Source organism: Hyperolius riggenbachi, chromosome 3, assembly GCF_040937935.1.
Source record: "Hyperolius riggenbachi isolate aHypRig1 chromosome 3, aHypRig1.pri, whole genome shotgun sequence".
Lineage (NCBI taxonomy): Eukaryota > Metazoa > Chordata > Amphibia > Anura > Hyperoliidae > Hyperolius > Hyperolius riggenbachi.
In genome coordinates this window covers 503,207,282-503,233,290 of record NC_090648.1, presented here as the reverse complement: position 1 = coordinate 503,233,290, position 26,009 = coordinate 503,207,282, and the positions used below count along the sequence as shown (strand labels likewise).

Below are 26,009 nucleotides of genomic sequence, written 5' to 3'. Positions count from 1 at the left end.
GTCTCGGCCTGTCAGCGAAAACAAAACTTCCTGGCGGCGGTGGACCAGAGGCTTCTTGAGTGACTGCGAGGGCACGGGACGGCTGCAGGGGGCTGGTAGAGGCCCCAGGAAGGTGAGGGTGCTTGCTGTGGCTGGCAGAGAGTGAAGGGTGAAAGAGACAGGTGAGGGTGCTGGCTGAAACTGGCAGAGGGTGAAGGGTGGGAGAGACAGGTGAGGGTGCTGACAGAGGGTGAAGGGTGGGAGAGACAGGTGAGGGTGCTGGCAGAGGGTGAAGGGTGGGAGAGACAGGTGAGGGTGCTGGCAGAGGGTGAAGGGTGGGAGAGACAGGTGAGGGTGCTGGCAGAGGGTGAAGGGTGGGAGAGACAGGTGAGGGTGCTGGCTGAAGCTGGCAGAGCGTGAAGGGTGGGAGAGACAGGTGAGGGTGCTGGCAGAGGGTGAAGGTTGGGAGAGACAGGTGAGGGTGCTGGCTGAAGCTGGCAGAGGGTAAAGGTTGGGAGAGACAGGTGAGGGTGCTGGCTGAAGCTGGCAGAGGGTAAAGGTTGGGAGAGACAGGTGAGGGTGCTGGCTGAAGCTGGCAGAGGGTGAAGGGTGGGAGAGACAGGTGAGGGTGCTGGCTGAAGCTGGCAGAGCGTGAAGGGTGGGAGAGACAGGTGAGGGTGCTGGCAGAGGGTGAAGGGTGGGAGAGACAGGTGAGGGTGCTGGCTGAAGCTGGCAGAGGGTAAAGGTTGGGAGAGACAGGTGAGGGTGCTGGCTGAAGCTGGCAGAGGGTAAAGGTTGGGAGAGACAGGTGAGGGTGCTGGCTGAAGCTGGCAGAGGGTGAAGGGTGGGAGAGACAGGTGAGGGTGCTGGCTGAAGCTGGCAGAGGGTGAAGGGTGGGAGAGACAGGTGAGGGTGCTGGCTGAAGCTGGCAGAGGGTGAAGGGTGGGAGAGACAGGGGAGGGTGCTGGCTGAAGCTGGCAGAGCGTGAAGGGTGGGAGAGACAGGTGAGGGTGCTGGCTGAAGCTGGCAGAGGGTGAAGGGTGGGAGAGACAGGTGAGGGTGCTGGCTGAAGCTGGCAGAGGGTGAAGGGTGGGAGAGACAGGTGAGGGTGCTGGCTGAAGCTGGCAGAGGGTGAAGGGTGGGAGAGACAGGTGAGGGTGCTGGCTGAGGCTGGCAGAAAGAAAAACAGGAACACAGCCTACTTATTTGTGTGCTAGGCACTGTACATACCCATGTCTATCTCATCATGTCACATGTCACTTTGGGTATCCTTTAAGTCATAGGGCTTGATTCACAAAGCCATGCTAAACAGTTAGCACGTGAAGTGCCGTTCGCGTGCGATTTTTGCACACGCGAAAGTCCGCGAACGGCACTTCACGTGCTAACTGTTAAGCACGCTCGTGCTAAACAGTTAGCACGGCTTTGTGAATCAAGCCCATAGAGTGTGCCGTGATTAGAGAACTGTTCCCTATGAGGTTTCCCTCAACCATACTAGCTCTGGATTTTGACCCAGTAGGTCTACCACAGTCAGGCCCGGACTTACATCACAGGAGTCTATAGGCACAGATGTCCTGGCAGCCTAGAATTTGCCCTCCTCAGCTGTCACTTCTCCCTTACCCATCATAGGTAGTTACAGGTGCCCTTTAGTATTAGGTAGCCAGAGCTATCCTTGGTATTAAAGTAGCTAGTGGTGCCCCCAACTAAAGGGAGATCCGGTCAGTGGAATGCCGAGAGCCGGGTAAGTAACCTCTCATTTACTCTCTGCTCAGGACTCTGCATAGGGGAGGAGGGAGGGAGGCGCTCAGGGAGGGCAGTGAGCCACCTTCCCATCATCAGGCGCCTGTAGGCACGAGCCTACAGTGCCTTATGGTAAACCCAGCCCTGACCAGTGTATGGCTTAGCAATTCGTACCATCCAATAACCATGCTTCTGTCTACAGGAAAGAAAAATGTGCTCGCTTGGGGACGGAAATCTTTCGAGAAATTTGAGGAGGAATTATTGCCTCTGGAAAACTCCATCATCGCACTAATGACCAGGAACCTGAGGTAACCGGCTTGTGTGGCAGTTGTTGTAGCCAGCAATAAACATGGTCAACAGTGGCGTAGCTAAGGAGCTCTGGGCCCCGGTGCAAGGTGTACATTCCCCCCCCCCCCCAAGCACTCTATACATAACAATTGATATGGCGCACCTAAACCTACCAAGGGAAACTACATTGTCAGAGGTGCAAGAAGGGGATGGAGAACAGCTTGTTAATGATTACCAATATTCAAAGTATCTATAGAAGTGATTACTAGCACAGAACCAATAGAAAGCTAATACTGCGGTTGAGGGAAGGCCCAAGGGCCCCGATGCAGTTGCAATCTCTGCACCCCCTATTCCTACGCCACTGATGGTCAATGGGATGCGCATAATTCTGACCTGCATGCAAATGTAATACGAGTTTCATGAAGCTTGGTATTGGGCCAATCAAAAGCAAAGCCTGCTGGTTTTGATTGGTCAAGTTAGAAGCTCCATACAATTTTATTTGCACTACATTTGATTTAAAGTCCAAGTTATTTGCATGTCATAGACCATCTTAGGTGAGCAAATAACAGTAACAAACAGTACGTGATAACTAGGGATGGACAAGGGGAGGCAAATAATTATGAGTTGATGCAGAATTATTCACATTTTGCATGCAAATGTATGCAGCTTGAAAATGGACCAATCAAATCCTGCCGAGGTGGAATTCGGCTGGTTGGTTTTTAAGCTGAATAGATTTACATACTAATTATAAGATCTACTGTAGTTCACAACTAATCATTATTACTAACCACCTGGGCCAAGACACAATATGCATAGAGTTTGTATGTTCTCTCCGTGTTTGTGTGGGTTTCTCCCTACATCCATATGTATAATAATAATAATAATATGGAAGGACATAAGGCTATGACTATGGTAGGGATTAGATTGTAAGCTCCTCTGAGGACAGTCAGTGACATGACTATGTACTCTGTAATGTGCTGCAGAAGATGTCAGTGCTATATAAATGCATAATAATAATAATAATAATATGGGAGGACATTAGACTATGACTATGGTAGGATTAGATTGTGAGCTCCTCTGAGGACAGTCAGTGACATGACTGTGTACTCTGTAATGTGCTGCAGAAGATGTCAGTGCTATATAAATGCATAATAATAATATGGGAGGACATTAGACTATGACTATGGTAGGATTAGGAGGGCCTGGGGAAAACAATATATTAACAGAGGCTCGGCATTATATGCAGACCAAGCCTCTGTGTGCAATTAGGATTTTTAAAACCCACATCGGGTTCTCTTTAAAGGATAAGTGAGCAGAATATGGAGGCTGCCATATTAATTTCCTTTTTAAACAATACCAGTTGCCTGGCAGCCCGGCTGATCTATTTGGCTGCAGTAGTGTCTGAATCACTAACCTCAAACAAGCATGCAGCTAATCTTGGCGGATGTGACAATAATGTCAGAAACACCTGATCTGCTGCATGCTTGTTCAGGGGCTATGGCTTAAAGTATTAGAGGCAAAGGATTGCATTGCTGCCAGGCAACTGGTATTGCAAGGTTTGCAATGAGTAGAATATCACGCACACCTAAATGTGTCCATTTTTTCTCTGAGGCTGGGCTGACATACGACATTGTGAAAGCGTGAAAGGCTGCGTTTTATGTCATGTTGTAAATTAATGTTTTTTTGTGCATTTTTACTATGTTTTTGGTACGTTTGCGATGCGTTTTTCATGCGTTTTGCGTGCATTTTAATGCGTTTGCGTTTTGCATTTACAAAACGCATATGTGTTTTGTATGCATTTTCCATGCGTTTTTATATTTCCATTTATGCAAAATCACTTGGAAGACAACAGGAAACAAAAATACAGCAAAAAAAAAGTTGGGGGAAAAAACGCATATAAAAATGCATGTAAAACGCATGAACAACGCATACCATTGTGTTCCCATTGGCTTTCATTATGTGCCTTTTGGCAGCTTTTCTGCCCAATATGCAACAAAACCAGTGTTTTTAAAAAAAGCAGGTTTGAAAACGCATAGAAAAAGCATATGCGTTTTTATATGCATTTTTTCCTGCAGCCCATAGACTTCCATTAGCGGCAAAAACGCAGCATTTTACGCAACGCTTTCTGCCATATGTGCCCCTAGCCTCAATTGATATACTGTACATTTGTATTACTTTTTGCAGTACCTGTTATTTGCGTTCCTTTATATTTAGTGAATTGCCGAAGTATGTTGACTACATCTGCCGGGATGAGGAAGAGGTGGTGAATCTGGTGTCATCTCCGCCTCTGTCAGAAGAGGTCGAGGCCATATGGGTGTTAGGAGGAGTAGAAGTTTACAAAGTAAGTGCTGCAGGCAGAGTGGGGTAAACACCAGGGGGAGCTGTTCTCCAGAGAATCCAGATGATGCTGATAATTTCAAGTTGGCAAACTGTTAATTTTTATGCATTTTGAACTGGCAGATCAAGCAGTAGCAGCAGCAATTTGTAGGCCCATTTCAGACGCTGCATAGATTCGAAGGACAAAAAAGTGTTGCATTTGCATCAGCTTGCATCTACCATTATGTTGACTATACCTAATCCAGGCTGCCTAAAATTAACCTAAAATGTGCTCCAACTCAAAATGAGTATCACATCAATCATCACTTCTAGAGAAGGAAGATGTGGCCTCTTTTTTTTAAAGGGATACTGTAGGGGGGTCGGGGGGAAAATAAGTTGAACTTACCCGGGGCTTCTAATGGTCCCCCGCAGACATCCTGTGCCCGCGCAGCCACTCACCAATGCTCCGGCCCCGCCTCCGGCTCACTTCTGGTATTTCCGGCTTTAAAGTCTGAAAACCACTGCGCCTGCGTTGCCGTGTCCTCGCTTCCGCTGATGGCACCAGGAGCGCACGGTGCAGGCACAGACCATACTGGGCTTGTGCTATACAATCCTGGTGACATCAGGGGACGCGAGGACACGGCAACGCAGGCGCAGTGGTTTTCAGACTTTAAAGTCTGAAATTCCAGAAGTGAACCGGAGGCGGGCCGGAGCATTGGGGAGTGGCTGTGCGGGCACAGGATGTCTGCGGGGGACCATTAGAAGCCCCGGGTAAGTTCAACTCATTTTCCCCTGACCCCCCCCCCCCCCCCTACAGTGTCCCTTTAAGGTTAGGTTAAATCTACAGGTTTTGGATTAGTCCAGGCCTGGGCTACATTGTGCGGACCGTGGTCCAGATTCCTTAAATTCCACTCCCCCTCACTCCCAGCAGAGTTGCGAGTGGGCACCGGGGGGATGTTTGAAACTCACCTCACTCACCAATGTCCCGCGTCACATCTCCATGGCAACTGGACATCACATGCTGTGACGTCAGGGCACGCCAGCGTATTACACTCTGGCTGCCAGGGGGGGAAGGAGGAGAATCTGTCGGCGGGCACACGAGTCGGGTGTGGCAGTTTGCCCATGGGGATTCTCAGGGATTTCTTTGTTTTCAAAATTATTCCCTGAACGGCAGTTTCTAAGTCTAAGGGCCCGTTTCCACTAGGGCGGTTTCGCCGGAGATTCGGCAGAGTTTCCCCGCACATCATTCGCACGGGGAAACTCTGCCATAGGGGATGACGGCGCCGCGGCGGAATCGCTTGCGGGAGCGATTCGCCCGGAACCCCCTGCAGATTTCGCCACGGAGGCTGCGAATCCCATAGCCATGCATGGCACGGCTCATGGGATTCGCCTGCGATCCCGCCCACCGGCTCAGTGCGGTGTGCGTCTGCGTGACGCACGCCGCACTAGTGGAGACGAGCCCTAACTGCCAAAATAGTAAGATACCAGCCAGGCTCCCTACTTGCTTGTGCACTATTCTGGCAGTTGGACTGAGCAACTGCCATTCAGGGAATGCTTTTACAAAACAAACAAAATCCTGAGAATCCCCCATGAGGAGATGGACTAGTCCAAAACCTGTCTGCTCTGTCAGATTTTAACTGCTTACTTTTTTCTTCTCTTTTAAAGGCTTGTTCACATCTAGGGCATTCTGTGCTTTTTTTGAGTGCTGGCGATTTTAAAAATGCCCTGAAATCGCTAGTGCAATGATTCCTTATGGGACAGTTCATAACAGCAAGTTGCGTCCGCTTTCCGCTCAGCAAAGCGCCGCATATACAATTTTTGGGGCATTTTGCTACAATTTTTTTTTCTTTTTTTTTATCTGGTGATTGCGTTTGCGTTTTTAAGAATAAATACATTGTATTTATTTTTTTCCGGGTCAAAGAGTTCCCTTCCGGACTTGCAGCAGGAAGTGGAAAACGGATTCGCTCTGCAAAAGCACTTTGAAGAAGTGCTTAATACAAAATCGTAGCGCGTGATGGAGGGAGGGAAAAAAATCCCACAAAATAAAAAAATAAAATCGAAAATCGCCGCTGTCAGCGATTTCAATTTTAGATGTGAACAAAGTCTTAGGGAATTCCCGCTCTAGGCAAACCGCCAGCGGTTTTTAAAAAAAACGCTACAACACGTAAAACATGGCAGCGTTCTTACTGCTGCGTTTGCGTTAACCGCAAACGTGTTACATGCAGCGGTTTGCCGGCGGTTCGCGATTAGCGTTTAGCGATCGCGATTAGCATACATAGCACCGCTAATCGTGATCGCTCCAAAACCGCCGCAGTGTCCAGTGATTTTTCCGCGTTAATCGCGGGAAAATCACTCCCGCAAAGCTTTACCGCCGGCGTTTTGCGGTTTTAGATGTGAACGGGCCCTAAGTGAACGTATTTGTTTTAAAGTAAACCTGAACATAAAAAAAGAGTTTCACTTACCTGGGGCTTTTACCAGCCCGTGTAGCCACCCTGTGCCCACGCCATGATGGAATGATCCTCCTGTCCCCTGCAGTGACTAAGTTTCGATTTTGGCGACAGAGCCAGTCACCGGCTGCGCGTGTCGCTGGGAGCGTCCTGCACATGACTGGCTCTGTCGCCAAAATCGAAAGTCAGTCACTGCAGGGGACAGGAAGATCGTTCCATCATGGCGAGGGCACAGGGCGGCTACAGGGGCTGGTAGAAGCCCCAGGTAAGGTTTCCTTTAAAGTGAACCTCAGGACTAAAAATCGACTCAGCAGCACTGAAAAGGCTTGGCGTTTCTTTAACAGTTTCACAGCATCAGAACTTTGTTTCTCTTATACAAGCCTCATTTTTAGCTGCACAGAAGAAAACTGCCCGGGCTTTTTTCCCCTGATGCTGTGCAAAGCATGATGGGATTTCTGATGATGTTGTTCTCGTTCTGCTGTTTTGGTGCAATTTTTTTTTTTTTTACATTTTGAATTTGACATTTGAAGCCCAGCGCATGCAGCTGGGAGGGGTTATTAGGACACAGGACAGTTGGAACTGTGTCTCACGCTCCTTGTCACCTCCTTTCAACCAAAAAGATGGCTGCCCTCATGAATCACAAACATTTGCCTGTTCTTTTAAAACAGGGTGGGTAAGAGATTATATTACCTATCTATTCTAATTAACATAACTAATGTAACTTGATGACAGTATGTTTGTTTAGGCTGAAGTTCCCCTTTAAGTGCTGCCAATTTCCAAATAGGATCTTAAACTCCTTTTCTTGCTTCAGGGCTGGAATCCACTAGAGCGATTTTCTGAGCGTTTAGGGAGAGATTCAAACCGCTAGCAATTTCCCTAAATGCTCAACTAATGTGAATGGATGGGCCAAATTCCACTGGAGAGATTGCGATTACCAAAATCGCAAACGTTGGACATGCAACATTTTTGGCGTTTAGCATTTGCGTTTAGCATTAGCATTTCTGCAATGTAAAGTATATAATCGCTGGCGTAATCGCTCATCCAAACCTACACAGAGCGATTTTGCTAGCGTTTTGAAGTTACTGCACACTGTAACAAAATTAAAATTAATTGAAAGGACCAATCAGAATTAAACCGCTAATCGCTAATCAGAATCAGAATCAGAATTTATTATCGCCAAGTACAACGGTGGATTGTACCCGGAATTGGTTTTGGCGCATACAGGGTCGTCGATGAAAAAGAAAAACAGGAATAGCATACGGTTAAGCATACATAGACATGGGACAAGCATACATAGGACAACATTACAGCTTGTGCGTACAATTAAGCAGAGTACAGCATCGCATACAGTTAAGCATGGTACATACATATAAACAATAAAAAAGCAACAGTAAAAAGCAAAATGGCTACACAACCGCTGGCAAATTGTATACACTTTTTAAAATCAATCCTGAAATCGCTTGCAAACCGCTCATACAAAACGCTAGCGATTGTGATTACCGACAGCGTTTTGTAGTGGGTTCCAGGCCTCACAGTGTGTTTATCTTTCAGGGACAGAAGTCTTAGCAGATCACTTGTATGTCCCACCCATGCCTGGGCTCCTTCCCTCATTTCACATTCTCCAGTTTGTATGACCCCTTTAGCTATGTCCCCTGTCCCCACACCTGAGAGACCTCACCAGAGTTTTCTGTTGGCAGAACATGATGGATCACCCTTGGTGTAGCCACATCTACATGACCGAGATTATGGCGGATTTCGAATGCGACACTTTCTTCCCGGAGTTTGACAAAGAAGTCTACAGACTCAAAGAAAAGTAAGTTTTGTTCAGAAGGCGCTCATCCTATTAGTTGAAGTTTGCCATTTTGCCCGTATTGTAAACAGGCTTGCTTTCCACAGATTAATCACGAGCAACCACGGTGGTTACTCGTGATTCAAATTAGCTCTAATTGCCGCAGCTGAGTGGCTAGATGCGGCGGGGTTAATTACCCACAATGCCGCTCTCTGCCCAGCGTTTCAACGAGGTGCAAGCGTCTGAATGGACGCGTTGCACTTGCAAGCCTCGCTATGGAGCACTTCCGGCTCGTAACATACCAATGTGAATTCCCAAAGTTAGGTCCGGCCACCAGTGCTGGGTGAACGCGCTGCAATGCAGTTCAGGGTGGTTAGTCGATGAACCCAGACATCTTTTCTTAATTTGTAGTGATCTGTATACGGTACTTCCATCTTCATCTGTATTTGTTTGTCTTCATCTGTGTATTCTTCTGTCTCTGTATTCTTCTTTTCTTCTTCTGCTATCTTGAGGCTATCTGCTATCACTGGTTATTTTCAAAGGATCCTCTGGAAAGTAATGGCTCGTTTCCACTAGTGCGGCGTGCGTCTCGCAGACGCACGCCGGCATTGAGCGGGTGGGCGGGATCGCAGGCGAATCCCATGAGCCGTGCCATGCACGGCTATGGGATTTGCAGCCTCCGCCGCAAATTCTGCGGGGGGTTCCGGCCGAATCGCTCCCGCAAGAGATTCAGCCGCGGCGCCGTTATCCCCTATGGCAGTTTCCCCGTGCGATTCATGTGCGGGGAAACTCTGCGGAATTGCGACGGAAGCCGCGATAGTGGAAACGGGCCCTAAAGGTGGCCTTACATCAGGCAACTTGGCAGCCGATCGACCATCCAATTCAATTATTATAATCGAATTGGATTAAAAGCGGTGCCGCCATTAAGTGCATACCTAGCAGACAATGGGCTTGATTCACAAAAAAATTGCTAACTGTTAGCACGTCAGTTTTCGCGTGAATTTTCGCGTTTGCGTGCAAAAACATTTAATTGCGCGTGGAAATTTGCGATCGTGCACAAACGCGAAAACGGCCGTGCTAACAGTTAGCACTCTTGTGAATCAAGCCCAATGTGATTCATTTTATGCCGAAATTGGTTGCATACGTTGATTGACCATGCTGCGAGATGTAGGGCCGACTTGCTCGATCGGGTGCGTGGCGGTAATGGCTTTCAATTTTGGGACGATTGACGAACAAGACAAAACGCCCGGTGCTATCCCCCCTAATGTTAAAATGTCCCACCGATGCCCAGTGCAAGCTATACATTACCTGTCCGCGGCCTTCGCTAGTCCTCTGCTGCTCTGGGCGCTCTCCATTCTTCATATAGGGGCGCGCGTATGATGTCAGACTTCATACACGCGGACACGTTATTCGACAACCTTGTGGCAGGCGTGAATGAAGAACAGAGGGTGCCCGGAACCAGCAGGTGACAAGCGGAGGCCGCGGACAGGTAATGTACAACTGGACACTGAGGGGACATTTAACAGAACGATAGCGTCAGTGCGGCTGGATGAGGCGCCACAAGGCCGATTCCAGATAGGTTTCAACATGAAACTGATCGGGAATCGGCCTGCGGTGTATGGGCAGCTGACAGATCTCTCTCTAATCAGATTCGATTAAGGAGAGATTTTTCTCTTAGTCGATTCTGCCCATCATTGCTAGATGTATGGCTACCTTAACAGACATTTTCATGTAATCAATTAATTTCATGTTAATGCTGCTGAACAAACAGTTACCTGCGTTCTGCAGTCATGTGACAAGCGGTGCAGGCAGTGAAGAAAGTTACAGTATATGGAAAGAATACCTTGCATGGCAGATAGAAGCAAACGGCTATATGACCCTGCTAAATACAGAATTTGACGCATCCTCCCCTCTGCCAATATTCCCTGTCCCAGTACAGCTTATTACACAACACGCATGGTTACAGAACAGATGTAGGATCCGGTGTAATTATGTTAACCCGCAGGACCCAGGGCCTCCGCACAAACAACATCGCTACAACGATTCCCCCGCTAACCGGCGTGCTAATAGGGCATTTGATTTAGGTTAATGTTACAGGGATTAAACACTGGCGACAGTAATGGGTTCGCGAAAAGGAAAGTGGCCCTGCGATAAGAGAGGCTGAAAATAAATAATTATTCTCCGCAGGAATTTGTCACAGTTCAGCAGCCGAGGAGAGCTTCCTGGGCTACAGAACGCAAAAATTTAACTTCATGTTATACTACTTCAACGGAATCGTAAATCTTAAATGCGATAAAGGTAGAAACAGAGGCGCCAAAACAGGATGAAATGATTTTAAAATCCATTTAAAAAGGAGGTAGTGGTGGACTTGCCTCCACAGAAAGTAGACACAAGATCTGTTCGAGTACTCCACAATGCAACGCGTTTCACAGGTTAATTCCTGCTTCATCAGGCAATAAACAGAGCAATAAAAATCTATATAGATCAATATCTGGGCCAAGCGCCTCTGTCCACAAATCTTAAGGGGCCCATACACCTAACGATTTTCCAGCCGATATACAGCAGATTCGATCACTGTGATCGAATCTGCTGTGAAATCGTTGCGCAAACGCTGACAGAACGATCAATTGCCGTACGAAATGAATTGTTCCTGTCGATTCCCGTCGAGCCGTCCGTGTGGAAGATTTTGCTCGATCGCCGGCGGGTCGGGAGTGCGTCGATAGCGGCGTTCAAATGCCCAACGAATGCCTGAACAGGAAAGGGCCAATGTCAGAAACAGTCCGACACAGGTTTGGAACTCTCACTAGTCTTAGAGGCACAGACTAACCAGCAAGCTCATGGTGAACCAGAACTCATTGGAGTGTGTGAGGGGCTACAATGGTCCTAAAAGCCCCCTTACTAAAATGCATGGAAAACAAAAGTTTGCTTTCTTAAAACAGAAAGAATTTGCGATAATTCAGGTTGGAGTGAGCTCTGAGATGTCTCCCAGTGCATCACTGCTGAATATATACAAATTAACTATATATTCAACAGTAGGGCTGCTCAAATCCAAACCCGGGAGATACCCAGATAGTTGCTATCCGGATATCTCCCAGCAAACCTGTGCGAGGTGGGCCGGGGGGTCAAGCTTACCTGTCTGACGTCTTCTTCGTCCGTCCCTGGCCCACGATGCGTTCCATGCGGCGGTCACGTGACTACTAACACTTCCTCCTTCCGGGTTGAAGGAGGAAGTGTTTGTAGTCACGTGATGCACGTGGAATGCATCGTGGGAGGCGCCAGGGACAGACAAAGAAGACGTCGGACAGGTAAGCTTGACGCCCCCGCCCACCCCGCAAAGGTTTACTGGGAGATATCCGGATAGCAACTATCCGGGCATCTCCTGGATTCGGATTTGAGCAGCCCTGTTCAGCAGTGATGCACTGGGAGACATCTCAAGCTCACTCCAACCTGAATTATCGCAAATTCTTTCTGTTTTAAGAAAGCAAACTCCTGTTTTTCACTAATCTTATAAATGCAAAAGTTTGAGGTTTGTTACTCGATCACGCAACAATGGCTGAACGGATTTGAATGAAATTTGGCACACACATAGTACATTACCTGGAGTCGCATATAGGATACTTTTTATCCCCATAACCAAAAAGTGGGCAGAGACAAATACAAAATTCACAGGGAAAATGTAAACTGCAGCCATTCTTACACTGTTAATGGCCGGGTCCACTTTGCACAGGTGGTCACTGGGTGACTGGGATTAACATGCAGAAAAGTGGGTGGAGCCTACAAAAGCCAATCAAAACTCCCCTATTGATTTTCAAGGGGAATATTTAATTGCTGCCATTCTTGCACTGTTAATGGCACAGGCCTCAAACCTGGTACAGTTGGTCATTGGGTGACTGGGGTTCAAATTCAGAAAAGGGGGTGGAGCCACAAACAGCCAATCAGATTCGTTTCATTTCAATGCAAATTATTGATGCTAAAGACAGCAAAGTTCACAAACGTGGTCATTAAATAATTGTGTAATTGTGTGTTAGGGTAAAGAGTGGGCAGAGCCAACACTCCGCCCCCTCACACATCACATCATGATACTGAATCAAACCCCCCCCCCCCACACACACACAGCCCTGTTAGCATCCATTGCTTCTCAATGCAGTTTTATAACACTCATCTCCCTTTCTTGTTATCATTTCAGTTATCCTGGAGTCCCGTCAGGAATACAGGAAGAAAATGGACTTAAATACGTCTTTAAAGTTTATGAGAAAGATCTACCTAAATGAAGCCAGTAAACCTGTGTAGATTATATTGAAATAGAGTGAGTGTGATATGGAGGCCATATTTATTTCTTTTTAAGCAATACCAGTTGCCTGGCAGCCCTGTTGATCTATTTGTCTGCAGTAGCATCTGAATCACACCAGAAACAAGCCTGCAGCTAATCTTGTCAGATCTGACAATAATGTCAAACACCTGATATGCTGCATGCTTGTTCAGGGGCTATGGCAAAAAGTATTAGCGGCAGAGGATCAGCAGGACAGCCAGGCAACTGGTATTGCTTAAAAAGGAAATAAATATGGCAGTTAGGGATGCTCATTCGGATTCCGCGGAAATGCAATTTCCAAAATTCCGATCGGAAATTGCATTTCCGCATCGGAATGCGGAAATCGGTAATTCAAGTGCGTTAGGCGGATTTCCGCCGGAAATCGCGGAAATTCCGCCCCACTTTAACATCGATTTTCTCAAAAACTATAAGGTCTTTTTGAAAACGTTTTTTTGCATCTTGTTCACAAGATTTAGTTTAATAAACTCTGAACATTTGGTGTTTCTAGGACTTAAGGGGGCTTTGCTATTAACCGCTAAAGTCGGCAGATTTTTACTGTAATGTAAAATGCAGAAAATCTGCTTCTGCCTATTTTCTGCATTTACATTACAGTAAAAACCCGGAATGGATTGATCCGGAATGGATGAATGCGGAAATTGGTAGCGGAAAGCGGAATCGGTATTTGGCAATGGCGGAATGCGGAATTGCCGCAGAATCGTAAATTGGCATTTCCGACCATCCCTAATGGCAGTCTCCCTATCCCTCTCATTACAGTTGTCCTTTAAGGTGCCCACACATTACTCAATTTGCGGCATCGATATACTGCAGATTCAATCATAGTGACTGAATCTGGCAGAGATTGATGCTGCAACATGGCTGCCCGATCAAATCGATCAATCCGGCATGCTGGTAAGACTCGCTCGCAAGCTCTCAGTCGGGTGCCTGGCAGTAGCGGCATTCTATTTCCAGACAGACCCCCGGGCGGTAACCCCCTCCCTTCCCCCTCTGTATCGTGTACCCCCTGGACCTGTAATGAGTGTTGCTGTGTAGCTTTTCCTCACCTGTCTGCTGGCAGGCTCCTCCTACATCTCATATCTTCTCTCCAGAGGTGTAATAGCCCCTGCAACCACTGGGGGGCCCGGTGACCGTGGGGGCCCACTCCTCCCTCTCCTTACTAGTGATGGGCGAACAGTGTTCGCCACTGTTCGAGTTCGCCCGGATTTTGGCCTGTTCGGGTTCGGTTCGGCACCCCCCGAACACCTCATGGTGTTCGGGAGGGTGTTCGGGCACGCACAGCCGTGTCCGGCCGAACATAGCCCCCTATAGGGTCCCAGCATAAAGGGAGAGCATGCCCCGAGCGCGGGGGGGGGGGGGGGTCGGAAATGCCCCCCCCCGCTAAGCTCTCCCTTCTGCCGGTTCCCTATAATGTAAAATTTAAGCCCCCCAAAAGTACCTGAGGAGGAGGGCAGGAAGAGGGCAGCCGGAGATGCTAGTACCATCTGGTACTTCCGCCCTCTCTTGACGCACTTCCTGTTTTCATTTGAAGTCGCGTCAAGAGAGCGCAGAAGTACCGTGACGTACGAGGGTACGTGTCATCATGTATGCTGGGACCCTATAGGGGCCCCAAAGGGACCTGTTCGGGTTGAGTTCGGGGTTCGGGCTCGAACATGCCGAACATCAGGGGCATGTTTGGCGAACCACACCGAACCCGAACATCCAGATGTTCGCCCAACACTACTCCTTACCCACATGCAGAGCAGCACAGGTAGTGGAGTAAGGTTTGCCTGCTCCAGCACTGTGGGTCTTCTCCATGCATCACTGCTGCACACTTCCTGTTGCCATGCACTGGCTCCAGATCACATGATCACATCCAGACCGATGCGAGTCACATGATCGGGAGCTGGCGAGTGGCAGCCAAGAGAGTGTGGCTGTAATGCATGGAGGGGACCAGCAGCACTGGAGGAGGTAAATATTAAGGTAGCCACTAACGGTCCAATTTCTAGCGAAAAATCGTTTGAGCGATCAGAATTTCTGATCGGAAGTGAAAATTGTAATACATCGTTCACTACACCATCAACGAACCAATCTTTGCTTCCTATCTATCACAACCAACAAGAAAATCCAAATTTTGGTTCGACGAAAATTCATTCGGGCGACATTTTTTTCACTCGTTCATAATCGATTGTGTCCACCAATGGAGATTATTTACAACCAATTCAATCAAAATTTCTGATTGCTCTAATGATTTTTCGCTATAAATTGGACCGTTAGTGGCCAGCTTTACTCTGGTCCCTGTGCTATTCTGCATGCGTGTCGGGGAAAGGTGTGTGTGTGGGTTGGGGGTGAGGAGGATAGAATATGGTGGGGAGGAGATTGGATTACAGAGGGCCCCCTGGGTGCCTGTATCCCCGTGACCCCGTCGCATGTACTGACGTCATGCAGGGGTGCAGGCGGCCCCAGCAGCAATGGAGATACACGTGGAGGAGGCCTGTGGACTGGTAAGCCAAAACTACACTGCACACTCCCCACGAGTCCGAAGGATGCACATTACATGGGGGAAACCCAGGAGGGGGTGGGGGGAGTTCAGACAGGCAGAGGCGGCTGCATAGATTTCATTCTTAAATCTATTGGAGATCTGTGTGCAGATGTGTGACAGTAACAGATCACTCTCTGATCAGTCTCACTCACAGAGGGATCTATCTGATGATCGGATCTGCCGCCCCACCTGCCAGTGTATTGACACATTTATGCTTTAGTGACACTTATCAGATGGAAGATCTGGGGCAAATTTACAAAGACAGGCGCAAAATGGAGCAGCAGTCCAAACCACCAATCAGCTTTCAGCAGCTAAATAAATCAAGGATTCTGATTGGGTGCTCTGGGCGAACATCTCACTTTAGCTCCACCCTGTGCATGTCTTGATAAATCATCCCCTAATAGCCCTAAAGTGCATTGGACTGTAGCATGCAGCTCTGGTTGGCTGTAACCTTCAGCAACCAATCAAATCCCAGCTCTCATTCTGCTAAAAAAGAAAGAAATTTGATTGTTTTTTTTCCTGGACTTTCTTCTCCTAGGTGCCTGTAGCAATCCGTCCAACTTGCTGTTTGCAAACCAGTGCTGTAATGGTGCCCATACGCGATACAATAAAAACGTTCATTTTCCCGTTTATTCGATCTAAATGATCAAATCGAATGAAAGTTGAAAATATTATTTTTTTTCAATCAAGAAATTCGAACAATTATTCATTTTTTTCGAGAAAAGTCTGATCGGACATGCTGGAAAAATCATTATATTTGATCTAACGGAATAATCGAACTAAATTATCTAATCGAAAAAAAATAAAAAAATTGTACCATGTATGGCCACCATTAGAATGATCACTGAAAGATGATGGGTTGCCATGGGCAATTAAGGCAACTGCCACAGGGCCACATCGGGGGATAGTTAACGAGATGCTAATTCTTCCGGTTTCATGCAAATTGTATGCAAATCAGAAATGGGTTAATTAAAATCTTATTGACCTTCTCTACCCATGTCGTGTGTGTGAGTGTGTGTGTGCGCGCGAGTGTGTGAGTGTTTTTCCGATGGGGCCTACAATCAATTTACTCAGTTTTTTGCAGATAAAGGTAACCATAACAAAATGTTTTTGTTTTTTTTTAACAAATTGTATCAAGAATAAAGTTTACACACAAAGTCTATACAGTGTACATTTGTTGTCTGTTCAATCTTGTATAGGAATTGTGAATGTGAACATTGCCGACATTAGAAAACATACTCTGTATTGAATGGAGTACTGCCACAATATCACACACAGCCTCCTATGGAAATGCAGTATTCCTCCCATTGGAGGTACAGTACAAGCACTTGTCCTAGAAATATCCCAGCATGCCCTGGTGCATTCTCTGCTGCACAGGAGCAGCTCTGTCCTCCCATTGGAGGTACAGTACAAGCACGTGTCCTAGAAATACCCCAGCATGCCCTGGTACATTCTCTGCTGCACAGGACCAGCTCTGCCCTCCCATTGGAGGTACAGTACAAGCACTTGTCCTAGAAATATCCCAGCATGCCCTGGTGCATTCTCTGCTGCACAGGAGCAGCTCTGTCCTCCCATTGGTGGTACAGTACAAGCACTTGTCCTAGAAATATCCCAGCATGCCCTGGTACATTCTCTGCTGCACAGTAGAGATGGGAAGTTCGGATCTTTTCAATGATCCGGATGATTCGAATCGGATCATTGAAGAGATCCGGATCTTTGATTCGAATCTCGGATCATTTTACTACCGGAAGCATTCGGGGTGAAATGAACAGCAGGACAGGTCTGTGGACAGGAGACGGGGAGGGAGTGGACACACAGAGAAGGGGAGAAGATGGACAGAGGGCAGGGAGTGCACAGAGAAGGGAGGAGGGACGAGCAGAGAGCAGAAATGTTTGCACGTAATACCCACATGCTGAAGTCATATGCTTTACATATATTTCACCTATATGTTCATCACTTTGAAAGAAAAGGTCGCACAGTGAAAGAAAGCATTCCCAGAAGATAAGTGCAGCTGTTTAGTGCCGAGTGCAGGAGGATTATATTGCCTTTCAATCACACTGTCTGCAAAGTTACTGAGCTATGCTGAGCCAAAAGCTTCCCATGTGTTCACTGTGCAGCACTACGGAACAGCCAGCCTGTAATGGGCAGCACGTTATAGCCAGTATGTGTGCTCTACACATATCTGGCAGTGGCACCCATGTCCTCTCTACCTGTCCCTGCAAGGCTGGCTCCCCTGAGTCCCCTCCAACAGAGCGATCCATCTCAGCTCTGCTTCCAGGACCCCGCTGCCCGCTGAGAGGGGGCGTGTCGCTCCTGGCCCCGCCCCTTTTGCGATCCGAATCACTCATTTTGATGATTCGGATGATCGACTCATAAAATAGATTCGGATCAAAGATCCGAATCGTTCATGATCCGGACAACACTACTGCACAGGACCAGCTCTGCCCTCTTATTGGAGGTACAGTACAAGCACTTATCCTAGAAATATCCCAGCATGCCCTGGTACATTCTCTGCTGCACAGGAGCAGCTCTGTCCTCCCATTGGAGGTACAGTACAAGCGCTTGTCCTAGAAATGGCCCAGCATGCCCTGGTACATTCTCTGCTGCGCAGGAGAAGCTCTGTCCTGCCATTGGAGGTACAGTACAAGCACTTGTCCTAGAAATATCCCAGCATGCCCTGGTACATTCTCTGCTGCACAGGATTAACTCTGTCCTCCCATTGCAGGTACAGTACAAGCACTTGTCCTAGAAATATCCCAGCATGCCCTGGTACATTCTCTGCTGCTCAGGAGCAGCTCTGTCCTCCCATTGGTGGTACAGTACAAGCACCACTTGTCCTAGAAATATCCCAGCATGCCCTGGTACATTCTCTGCTGCACAGGAGCAGCTCTGTCCTCCCATTGGAGGTACAGTACAAGCACTTGTCCTAGAAATGGCCCAGCATGCCCTGGTACATTCTCTGCTGCACAGGATTAACTCTGTCCTCCCATTGCAGGTACAGTACAAGCACTTGTCTTAGAAATATCCCCGCATGCCCTGGTACATTCTCTGCTGCACAGGAGCAGCTCTGTCCTCCCATTGGAGGTGCAGTACAAGCGTTTGTCCTAGAAATGGCCCAGCATGCCCAGGTACATTCTCTGCTGCACAGGAGCAGCTCTGTCCTCCCATTGGAGGTACAGTACAAGCACTTGTCCTAGAAATGGCCCACCATGCCCTGATGTATTCTCTGCTGCACAGGAGCAGCTCTGCCCTCCCATTGGAAGTACAGTACAAGCACTTGTCCTAGAAATATCCCAGCATGCCCTGGTACATTCTCTGCTGCACAGGAGCAACTCTGTCCTCCCATTGGAGGTACAGTACAATCACTTGTCCTAGAAATATCCCAGCATGTCCTGGTACATTCTCTGCTGCACAGGACCAGCTCTGTCCTCCCATTGGTGGTACAGTACAAGCACTTGTCCTATAAATATCCCAGCATGCCCTGGTACATTCTCTGCTGCACAGGAGCAGCTCTGTCCTCCCATTGGAGGTACAGTACAAGCACTTGTCCTAGAAATACCCCAGCATGCCCTGGTACATTCTCTGCTGCACAGGACTAGCTCTGCCCTCCCATTGGAGGTACAGTACAAGCACTTGTCCTAGAAATATCCCAGCATGCCCTGGTACATTCTCTGCTGCACAGGAGCAGCTCTGTCCTCCCATTGCAGGTACAGTACAATCAATTGTCCTAGAAATATCCCAGCATGTCCTGGTACATTCTCTGCTGCACAGGACCAGCTCTGTCCTCCCATTGGTGGTACAGTACAAGCACTTGTCCTATAAATATCCCAGCATGCCCTGGTACATTCTCTGCTGCACAGGAGCAGCTCTGTCCTCCCATTGGAGGTACAGTAATAGCACTTGTCCTAGAAATATCCCAGCATGCCCTGGTACATTCTCTGCTGCACAGGACCAGCTCTGCCCTCCCATTGGAGGTACAGTACAAGCACTTGTCCTATAAATATCCCAGCATGCCCTGGTACATTCTCTGCTGCACAGGAGCAGCTCTGTCCTCCCATTGGAGGTACAGTACAAGCACTTGTCCTAGAAATACCCCAGCATGCCCTGGTACATTCTCTGCTGCACAGGACCAGCTCTGCCCTCCCATTGGAGGTACAGTACAAGCACTTGTCCTAGAAATATCCCAGCATGCCCTGGTACATTCTCTGCTGCACAGGAGCAGCTCTGTCCTCCCATTGGAGGTACAGTACAAGCACTTGTCCTAGAAATATCCCAGCATGCCCTGGTACATTCTCTGGTGCACAGGAGCAGCTCTGTCCTCCCATTGTAGGTATAGTACAATCACTTGTCCTAGAAATGGCCCAGCATGCCCTGGTACATTCTCTGCTGCGCAGGAGAAGCTCTGTCCTGCCATTGGAGGTACAGTAGAAGCACTTGTCCTAGAAATGGCCCAGCATGCCCTGGTACATTCTCTGCTGCACAGGAGCAGCTCTGTTCTCCCATTGGAGGTACAGTACAAGCACTTGTCCTAGAAATACCCCAGCATGCCCTGGTACATTCTCTGCTGCACAGGATTAACTCTGTCCTCCCATTGCAGGTACAGTACAAGCACTTGTCCTAGAAATATCCCAGCATGCCCTGGTACATTCTCTGCTGCTCAGGAGCAGCTCTGTCCTCCCATTGGTGGTACAGTACAAGCACCACTTGTCCTAGAAATATCCCAGCATGCCCTGGTACATTCTCTGCTGCACAGGAGCAGCTCTGTCCTCCCATTGGAGGTACAGTACATGTACTTGTCCTAGAAATATCCCAGCATGCCCTGGTACATTCTCTGCTGCACAGGATTAACTCTGTCCTCCCATTGCAGGTACAGTACAAGCACTTGTCTTAGAAATATCCCCGCATGCCCTGGTACATTCTCTGCTGCACAGGAGCAGCTCTGTCCTCCCATTGGAGGTGCAGTACAAGCACTTGTCCTAGAAATGGCCCACCATGCCCTGATGTATTCTCTGCTGCACAGGAGCAGCTCTGCCCTCCCATTGGAAGTACAGTACAAGCACTTGTCCTAGAAATATCCCAGCATGCCCTGGTACATTCTCTGCTGCACAGGAGCAACTCTGTCCTCCCATTGGAGGTACAGTACAATCACTTGTCCTAGAAATATCCCAGCATGCCCTGGTACATTCTCTGCTGCACAGGAGCAACTCTGTCCTCCCATTGGAGGTACAGTACAAGCACTTGTCCTCAAAATATCCCAGCATGTCCTGGTACATTCTCTGCTGCACAGGACCAGCTCTGTCCTCCCATTGGTGGTACAGTACAAGCACTTGTCCTCAAAATATCCCAGCATGTCCTGGTACATTCTCTGCTGCACAGGACCAGCTCTGTCCTCCCATTGGTGGTACAGTACAAGCACTTGTCCTAGAAATGGCCCAGCATGCCCTGGTGCATTCTCTGCTGCACAGGAGCAGCTCTGTCCTCCCATTGGAGGTACAGTACAAGCACTTGTCCTAGAAATGGCCCAGCATGTCCTGGTGCATTCTCTGCTGCAGAGGAGCAGCTCTGTCCTCCCACTGGAGATACAGTACAAGCACTTGTCCTAGAAATATCCCAGCATGCCCTGGTACATTCTCTGCTGCACAGGTGCAGCTCTGTCCTCCCAATGGAGGTACAGTACAAGCACTTGTCCTAGAAATGGCCCAGCATGCCCTGGTGCATTCTCTGCTGCACAGGACCAGCTCTGTCCTCCCATTGGAGGTACAGTACAAGCACTTGTCCTAGAAATGGCCCAGCATGCCCTGGTGCATTCTCTGCTGCACAGGAGCAGCTCTGTCCTCCCATTTGAGGTACAGTACAAACACTTGTCCTAGAAATGGCCCAGCATGCTCTGGTACATTCTCTGCTGCACAGGACCAGCTCTGTCCTCCGATTGGAGGTACAGTACAAGCACATGTCCTAGAATTGGCCCAGCATGCCCTGGTGCATTCTCTGCTGCACAGGGGCAGCTCTGTCCTCCCATTGGAGATACAGTACAAGCACTTGTCCTAGAAATGGCCCAGCATGCCCTGGTGCATTCTCTGCTGAACAGGAGCAGCTATGTCCCCCCATTGGAGGTACAGGGCAAGCACTTGTCCTAGAAATGGCCCAGCATGCCCTGGTACATTCCCTGCTGCACAGGAGCAGCTCTGTCCTCTCATTGGAGGTACAGTACAAGCACTCAGGGCCGGGACAAGGTTCCCCAGCAACAGAGGCTGAGCTTCCAAAGTGCGCCCCCCCCCCCCCTAAAGTAGGTCATTTGGGTGTCACTATAGGGGCCCATGTCAAAATTCTAAAATTATTAGCAATAGCCTGTAATTTGGGCATGGGGCAGCACAATAGCTGTGTTACAGTTAGGTGTAGATATGGGCTAGGTTAGTGTCAGCGACCTGAGGATTTTCCCAGCCCCCTGTAGGCCGATCTGCTGTGCTCCTGACTGCTCAGGTGAGTCACAACTTTACAGGGCTAACAGGGACACATTTTGGGGTCTGGGAGGATGGCGAAGGAGGTAATTGGGCAAGTCTCCCTAACACTGCTACCACCTATAGAGTACCCCCTAGTGGCTGCAACTCTGGCGCTTTGAGTCTGCCAGGAGAAAAGCGCAATATAAATGTTATTTGTCTTGTCTTGTAATTGACTAATGTAGGATAGAAAAAGCTCCAGTATTTAAGTATAAATCAATCTGCCTTTATCATGTCAGGTATGAGTGTTTACCAATTTAAAAATAAAAAAGTCAGATACTCACCTAAGGAGAGGGAAGGCTCAGTCCTAATGAGCCTTCCCTTTCCTCTCCCGATGCCCGGTCCCGCGCAGGATCCTCCGTAGCAGTATTCGACCAGTTCGGTCAAATACTGCCACTTCCGCTGCCGAAGGGAGCTTTCGGAAGCCTTCGGGAGCACTCGGGCTCCCGAAGACGGGCCGCTCCTTACTACGCATGCGCGAGCGCCCTCTATGACGCACTCGCGCGTGCGTAGTATGGAGCGGCCCGTCTTCGGGAGCCCGAGTGCTCCCGAAGACCTCCGAAGTCCCTGCGGTGGCGGACGCGAACGGGGGAGCCAGCGCAGCACCGAGGGCACCGGGAGAGGAGAGGGAAGGCTCATTAGGACCGAGCCTTCCCTCTCCTTAGGTGAGTATCTGATTTTTTTATTTTTAAACTAGTACCGATTGGCTTTAAATGTATGACCCCACTACCCCCCCCCCCCCCCTCAGAAACACACAAATCACATCAAGATGACTAGATGTGTTCTCAGTACTGCAGTGTCCTCAGTCTAACTCCACCCCCACTTCATATAGGATGTATGTGAGGGGGAGTAAAGCCTCATACACACGAGGCACAAAACGAGGCAAGCAACACACAAAAACAAAAAAAAAAAACAGCGACAGCTCGTCGCCGAAGGTCCCTCCCCCCGCCGGAAGCTCCGCTCACTGTGTGTGGGTTGCTGTCGCTAGTCCACATACACACGGCGGACTAGCGACAGTTGCGGCGACAGCTGTTGCAGGCGATTGGCCAAGTCAATCGCCCTGCGACAGCTCTGAGTAGCGACGGTTCGGGGCATGCGCGTCATACACACGGGAGACCTGTCACAACAACACGCACCTGCCACGTGTGTATGAGCCATTAGACTGAGGGCATTGCAGTACTGAGAACACATCTTGTCACTCACAGTGGCAGCTATTGATGTGTGTGACTGTCAGATAACTGTCTGCCCCTCTCCAAACCCCCTTCCCCCTCCATACCGGTCTCATTCTAGGCATGGATGATTCCAGACATCCATATAACAGCTGCTTCCCTGTCCCGTCCTCCAGTCATCCACGGGCACGGTGTTGACAGTGAAAGGTTCACTGCTTCCTCCTGAATGAGATCAAGGGGGGATTCCCTCCCCCCTGTCCAGTCCAGCCACAGCTCAGCTCTCATGTTTTACACGGGCATCGCTGCAGGAAGCCACTTCTGTTGGAGCAGAAGCCGGCTTCCTGCTGTTGCCTAGCAACACAATGCCATAAGTGTCTGTTATCTCTCTGATAGTGATGGGAATTCCGGCTCTTCTCAGAGCATCGGCTCTTCTGAATCGGCTCCCATTAAAGAGCCGGCTCTTACGGCTCTCAATCGGCTCTTCATTAAATATCACTAGACACCACTCAGAATCGGAGTAAAAGCCCCGCCCCCGTCTCCATGACAACTCCATACTGCTTCTCTGACTGGTGCAATCCCTCCTGCTACTGCTCTGCTCCGCCCCATACACTCCTACAAGCTGCGAGAGGAGGACTACATTTCCCAGCATGCCTCAGCGCCATTTATTACAGACCAAAGCAGGGCTGTATGGGGCGTCTGAGGCATCGGCTCTTTTGAAAGTGAGAACCGGCTCTTGTCGTTCGCAGCAAAGAGCCGGCTCTTAGCGCCGGCTCGTTCGCGAACGACCCATCACTACTCTCTGATGACAGCACGGCTGTTTGAGTCACACAGGCACACTGATTAGGAGCATGGCAATACTAGGGCACTCAGGCAATTGCAATGCAGTCATAAATGTGACAATCCGGAGCTTTCCCACTTCATTCCTTCCTGTGGCTTTCGCACACTGCTGTGCCAAGTACTTCGGAAACTTCACCAGCCAAACGCCTGTGCTCTGTTTGGCTACGCTGAGGTTCAGCTCCTCTTTATCAGCAGCCACAATCAGTCTCTCCTTTCCAGCACTGTAGCAAGTACATGTCATGTACACACAGGAAGAAACTCAAGCCGGTGCACACTTCAGTACGGAACACAGGATGGGGCACAATGCAGGAACAAATAGCGCTGGTGAATGCAGCCGGCAGTTGGCCAGATGCCCCAGCCTTCCCAGCCTCTGCCTCGGCCCTGCAAGCACTTGTCCTAGAAATGGCCCAGCATGCCCTGGTACATTCTCTGCTGCACATGAGCAGCTCTGTCCTCCCATCGGAGGTACAGTACAAGCACTTGTCCTAGAAATAGCCCAGCATTCCCTGGTACATTCTCTGCTGCACAGGAGCAGCTCTGTCCTCCCATTGGAGGTACAGTACAAGCACTTGTCCTAGAAATGGCCCAGCATGCCCTGGTGCATTCTCTGCTGCACAGGAGCAGCTCTGTCCTCCCATTGGAGGTACAGTACAAGCACTTGTCCTAGAAATATCCCAGCATGCCCTGGTACATTCTCTGCTGCACAGGATTAACTCTGTCCTCCCATTGCAGGTACAGTACAAGCACTTGTCCTAGAAATATCCCAGCATGCCCTGGTACACTCTCTGCTGCACATGAGCAGCTCTGTCCTCCCATTGGAGGTACAGTACAAGCGCTTGTCCTAGAAATATCCCAGCATGCCCCGGTACATTCTCTGCTGCACATGAGCAGCTCTGTCCTCCCATTGGAGGTACAGTACAAGCACTTGTCCTAGAAATGTCCCAGCATGCCCTGGCACATTCTCTGCTGCACAGGAGCAGCTCTGTCCTCCCATTGGAGGTACAGTACAAGCATTTATCCTAGAAATGGCCCAGCATGCCCTGGCACATTCTCTGCTGCACATGAGCAGCTCTGTCCTCCCATTGGAGGTACAGTACAAGCACTTGTCCTAGAAATATCCCAGCATGCCCTGGTGCATTCTCTGCTGCACAGGAGCAGCTCTGTCCTCCCATTGGAGGTACAGTACAAGCACTTGTCCTAGAAATGTCCCAGCATGCCCTGGTACATTCTCTGCTGCACAGGAGCAGCTCTGTCTTCTCAGTAGAGAACAGGACAAGCACTTGCACATTTGGTGGACTACAAGGTTAAGTATACCTTAGGTTGCATAGCCAGGCTGGACAAATCACTGGTACAGTATCCAGGGCTCCTTAAAAATTGCAGCTGAATAGAGGTTCCTGTGATTGGCTATGATACATCCGTGGGCGGGACTTTCTTTTTCTTGTCTAACCTGTTTGAATGATTGTTACTATTAGTAACAATCATTCTCAGGACCATGCCCTTGCACACGTGTGCACAGTCACCTGCACACCTGCAAACACACACGTGCACACGCGGCAGGCGGTGGGTTTTTAATGCCAGACGTAGATTCTATGTCCTAAAACCTACAGCAGCACTAATTAGGACAAAGGATCTACGACCTAAAAAGGAAAGGAGTTAAAATACACCTGAACTGAGACGGACATGGATGGGCCATATTTACTTCCTTTTAAACAATACCAGTTGCCTGGCATCCAGCTGATCTTTTTAGCTGCTGTAGTGTCTGAATCACAACCCTGAAACAAGCATGTGGCAAATCTAGTCAGACTTCAGTCAGAAGCACTTGATCTGTTGCATGCATGTTCAGGAGCTATGGCTAAAAGGTATTAAAGGCAGAGGATCAGTAGGACAGCCCGGCAGTGTGCATTGTTTAAGAGGAAATAAATATGGCAGCCTCCATATTACTCTCTCCTCAGGTGTCCTTTAATGCAAATCAGCTTATCAATGTGAATTATAGTTAGAAGAGTAATTATATACATGCACGCACGCACACACACATACGTGGGGCGGCCATCTTTGCTGATTACATGATTACTGAATCTAATCACATGAAAAACTTTGCAGAGTGT

The 26,009-nt window shown here is 48.8% G+C and overlaps 2 protein-coding genes across 4 annotated transcripts in view; one reads left to right on the top strand and one right to left on the bottom strand.

Annotated features, from left to right (window-relative positions):
- The window catches only part of LOC137564446 (dihydrofolate reductase-like), a 33,226-nt gene extending 16,663 nt beyond the window's left edge, over positions 1 to 16,563 (top strand). For both annotated transcript variants that reach the window (XM_068278332.1, XM_068278333.1), the window contains exons 4-7: positions 1,919 to 2,024; positions 4,219 to 4,345; positions 8,465 to 8,580; positions 12,743 to 16,563. In XM_068278332.1, the coding sequence (XP_068134433.1) occupies positions 1,919 to 2,024; positions 4,219 to 4,345; positions 8,465 to 8,580; positions 12,743 to 12,827 (434 nt within the window). In that variant the 3' untranslated portion in view covers positions 12,828 to 16,563. The remainder of the gene's footprint in view (positions 1 to 1,918; positions 2,025 to 4,218; positions 4,346 to 8,464; positions 8,581 to 12,742) is intronic.
- The window catches only part of MTERF2 (mitochondrial transcription termination factor 2), a 194,757-nt gene that overhangs the window by 52,099 nt on the left and 116,649 nt on the right, over positions 1 to 26,009 (bottom strand). The window lies entirely within an intron of this gene.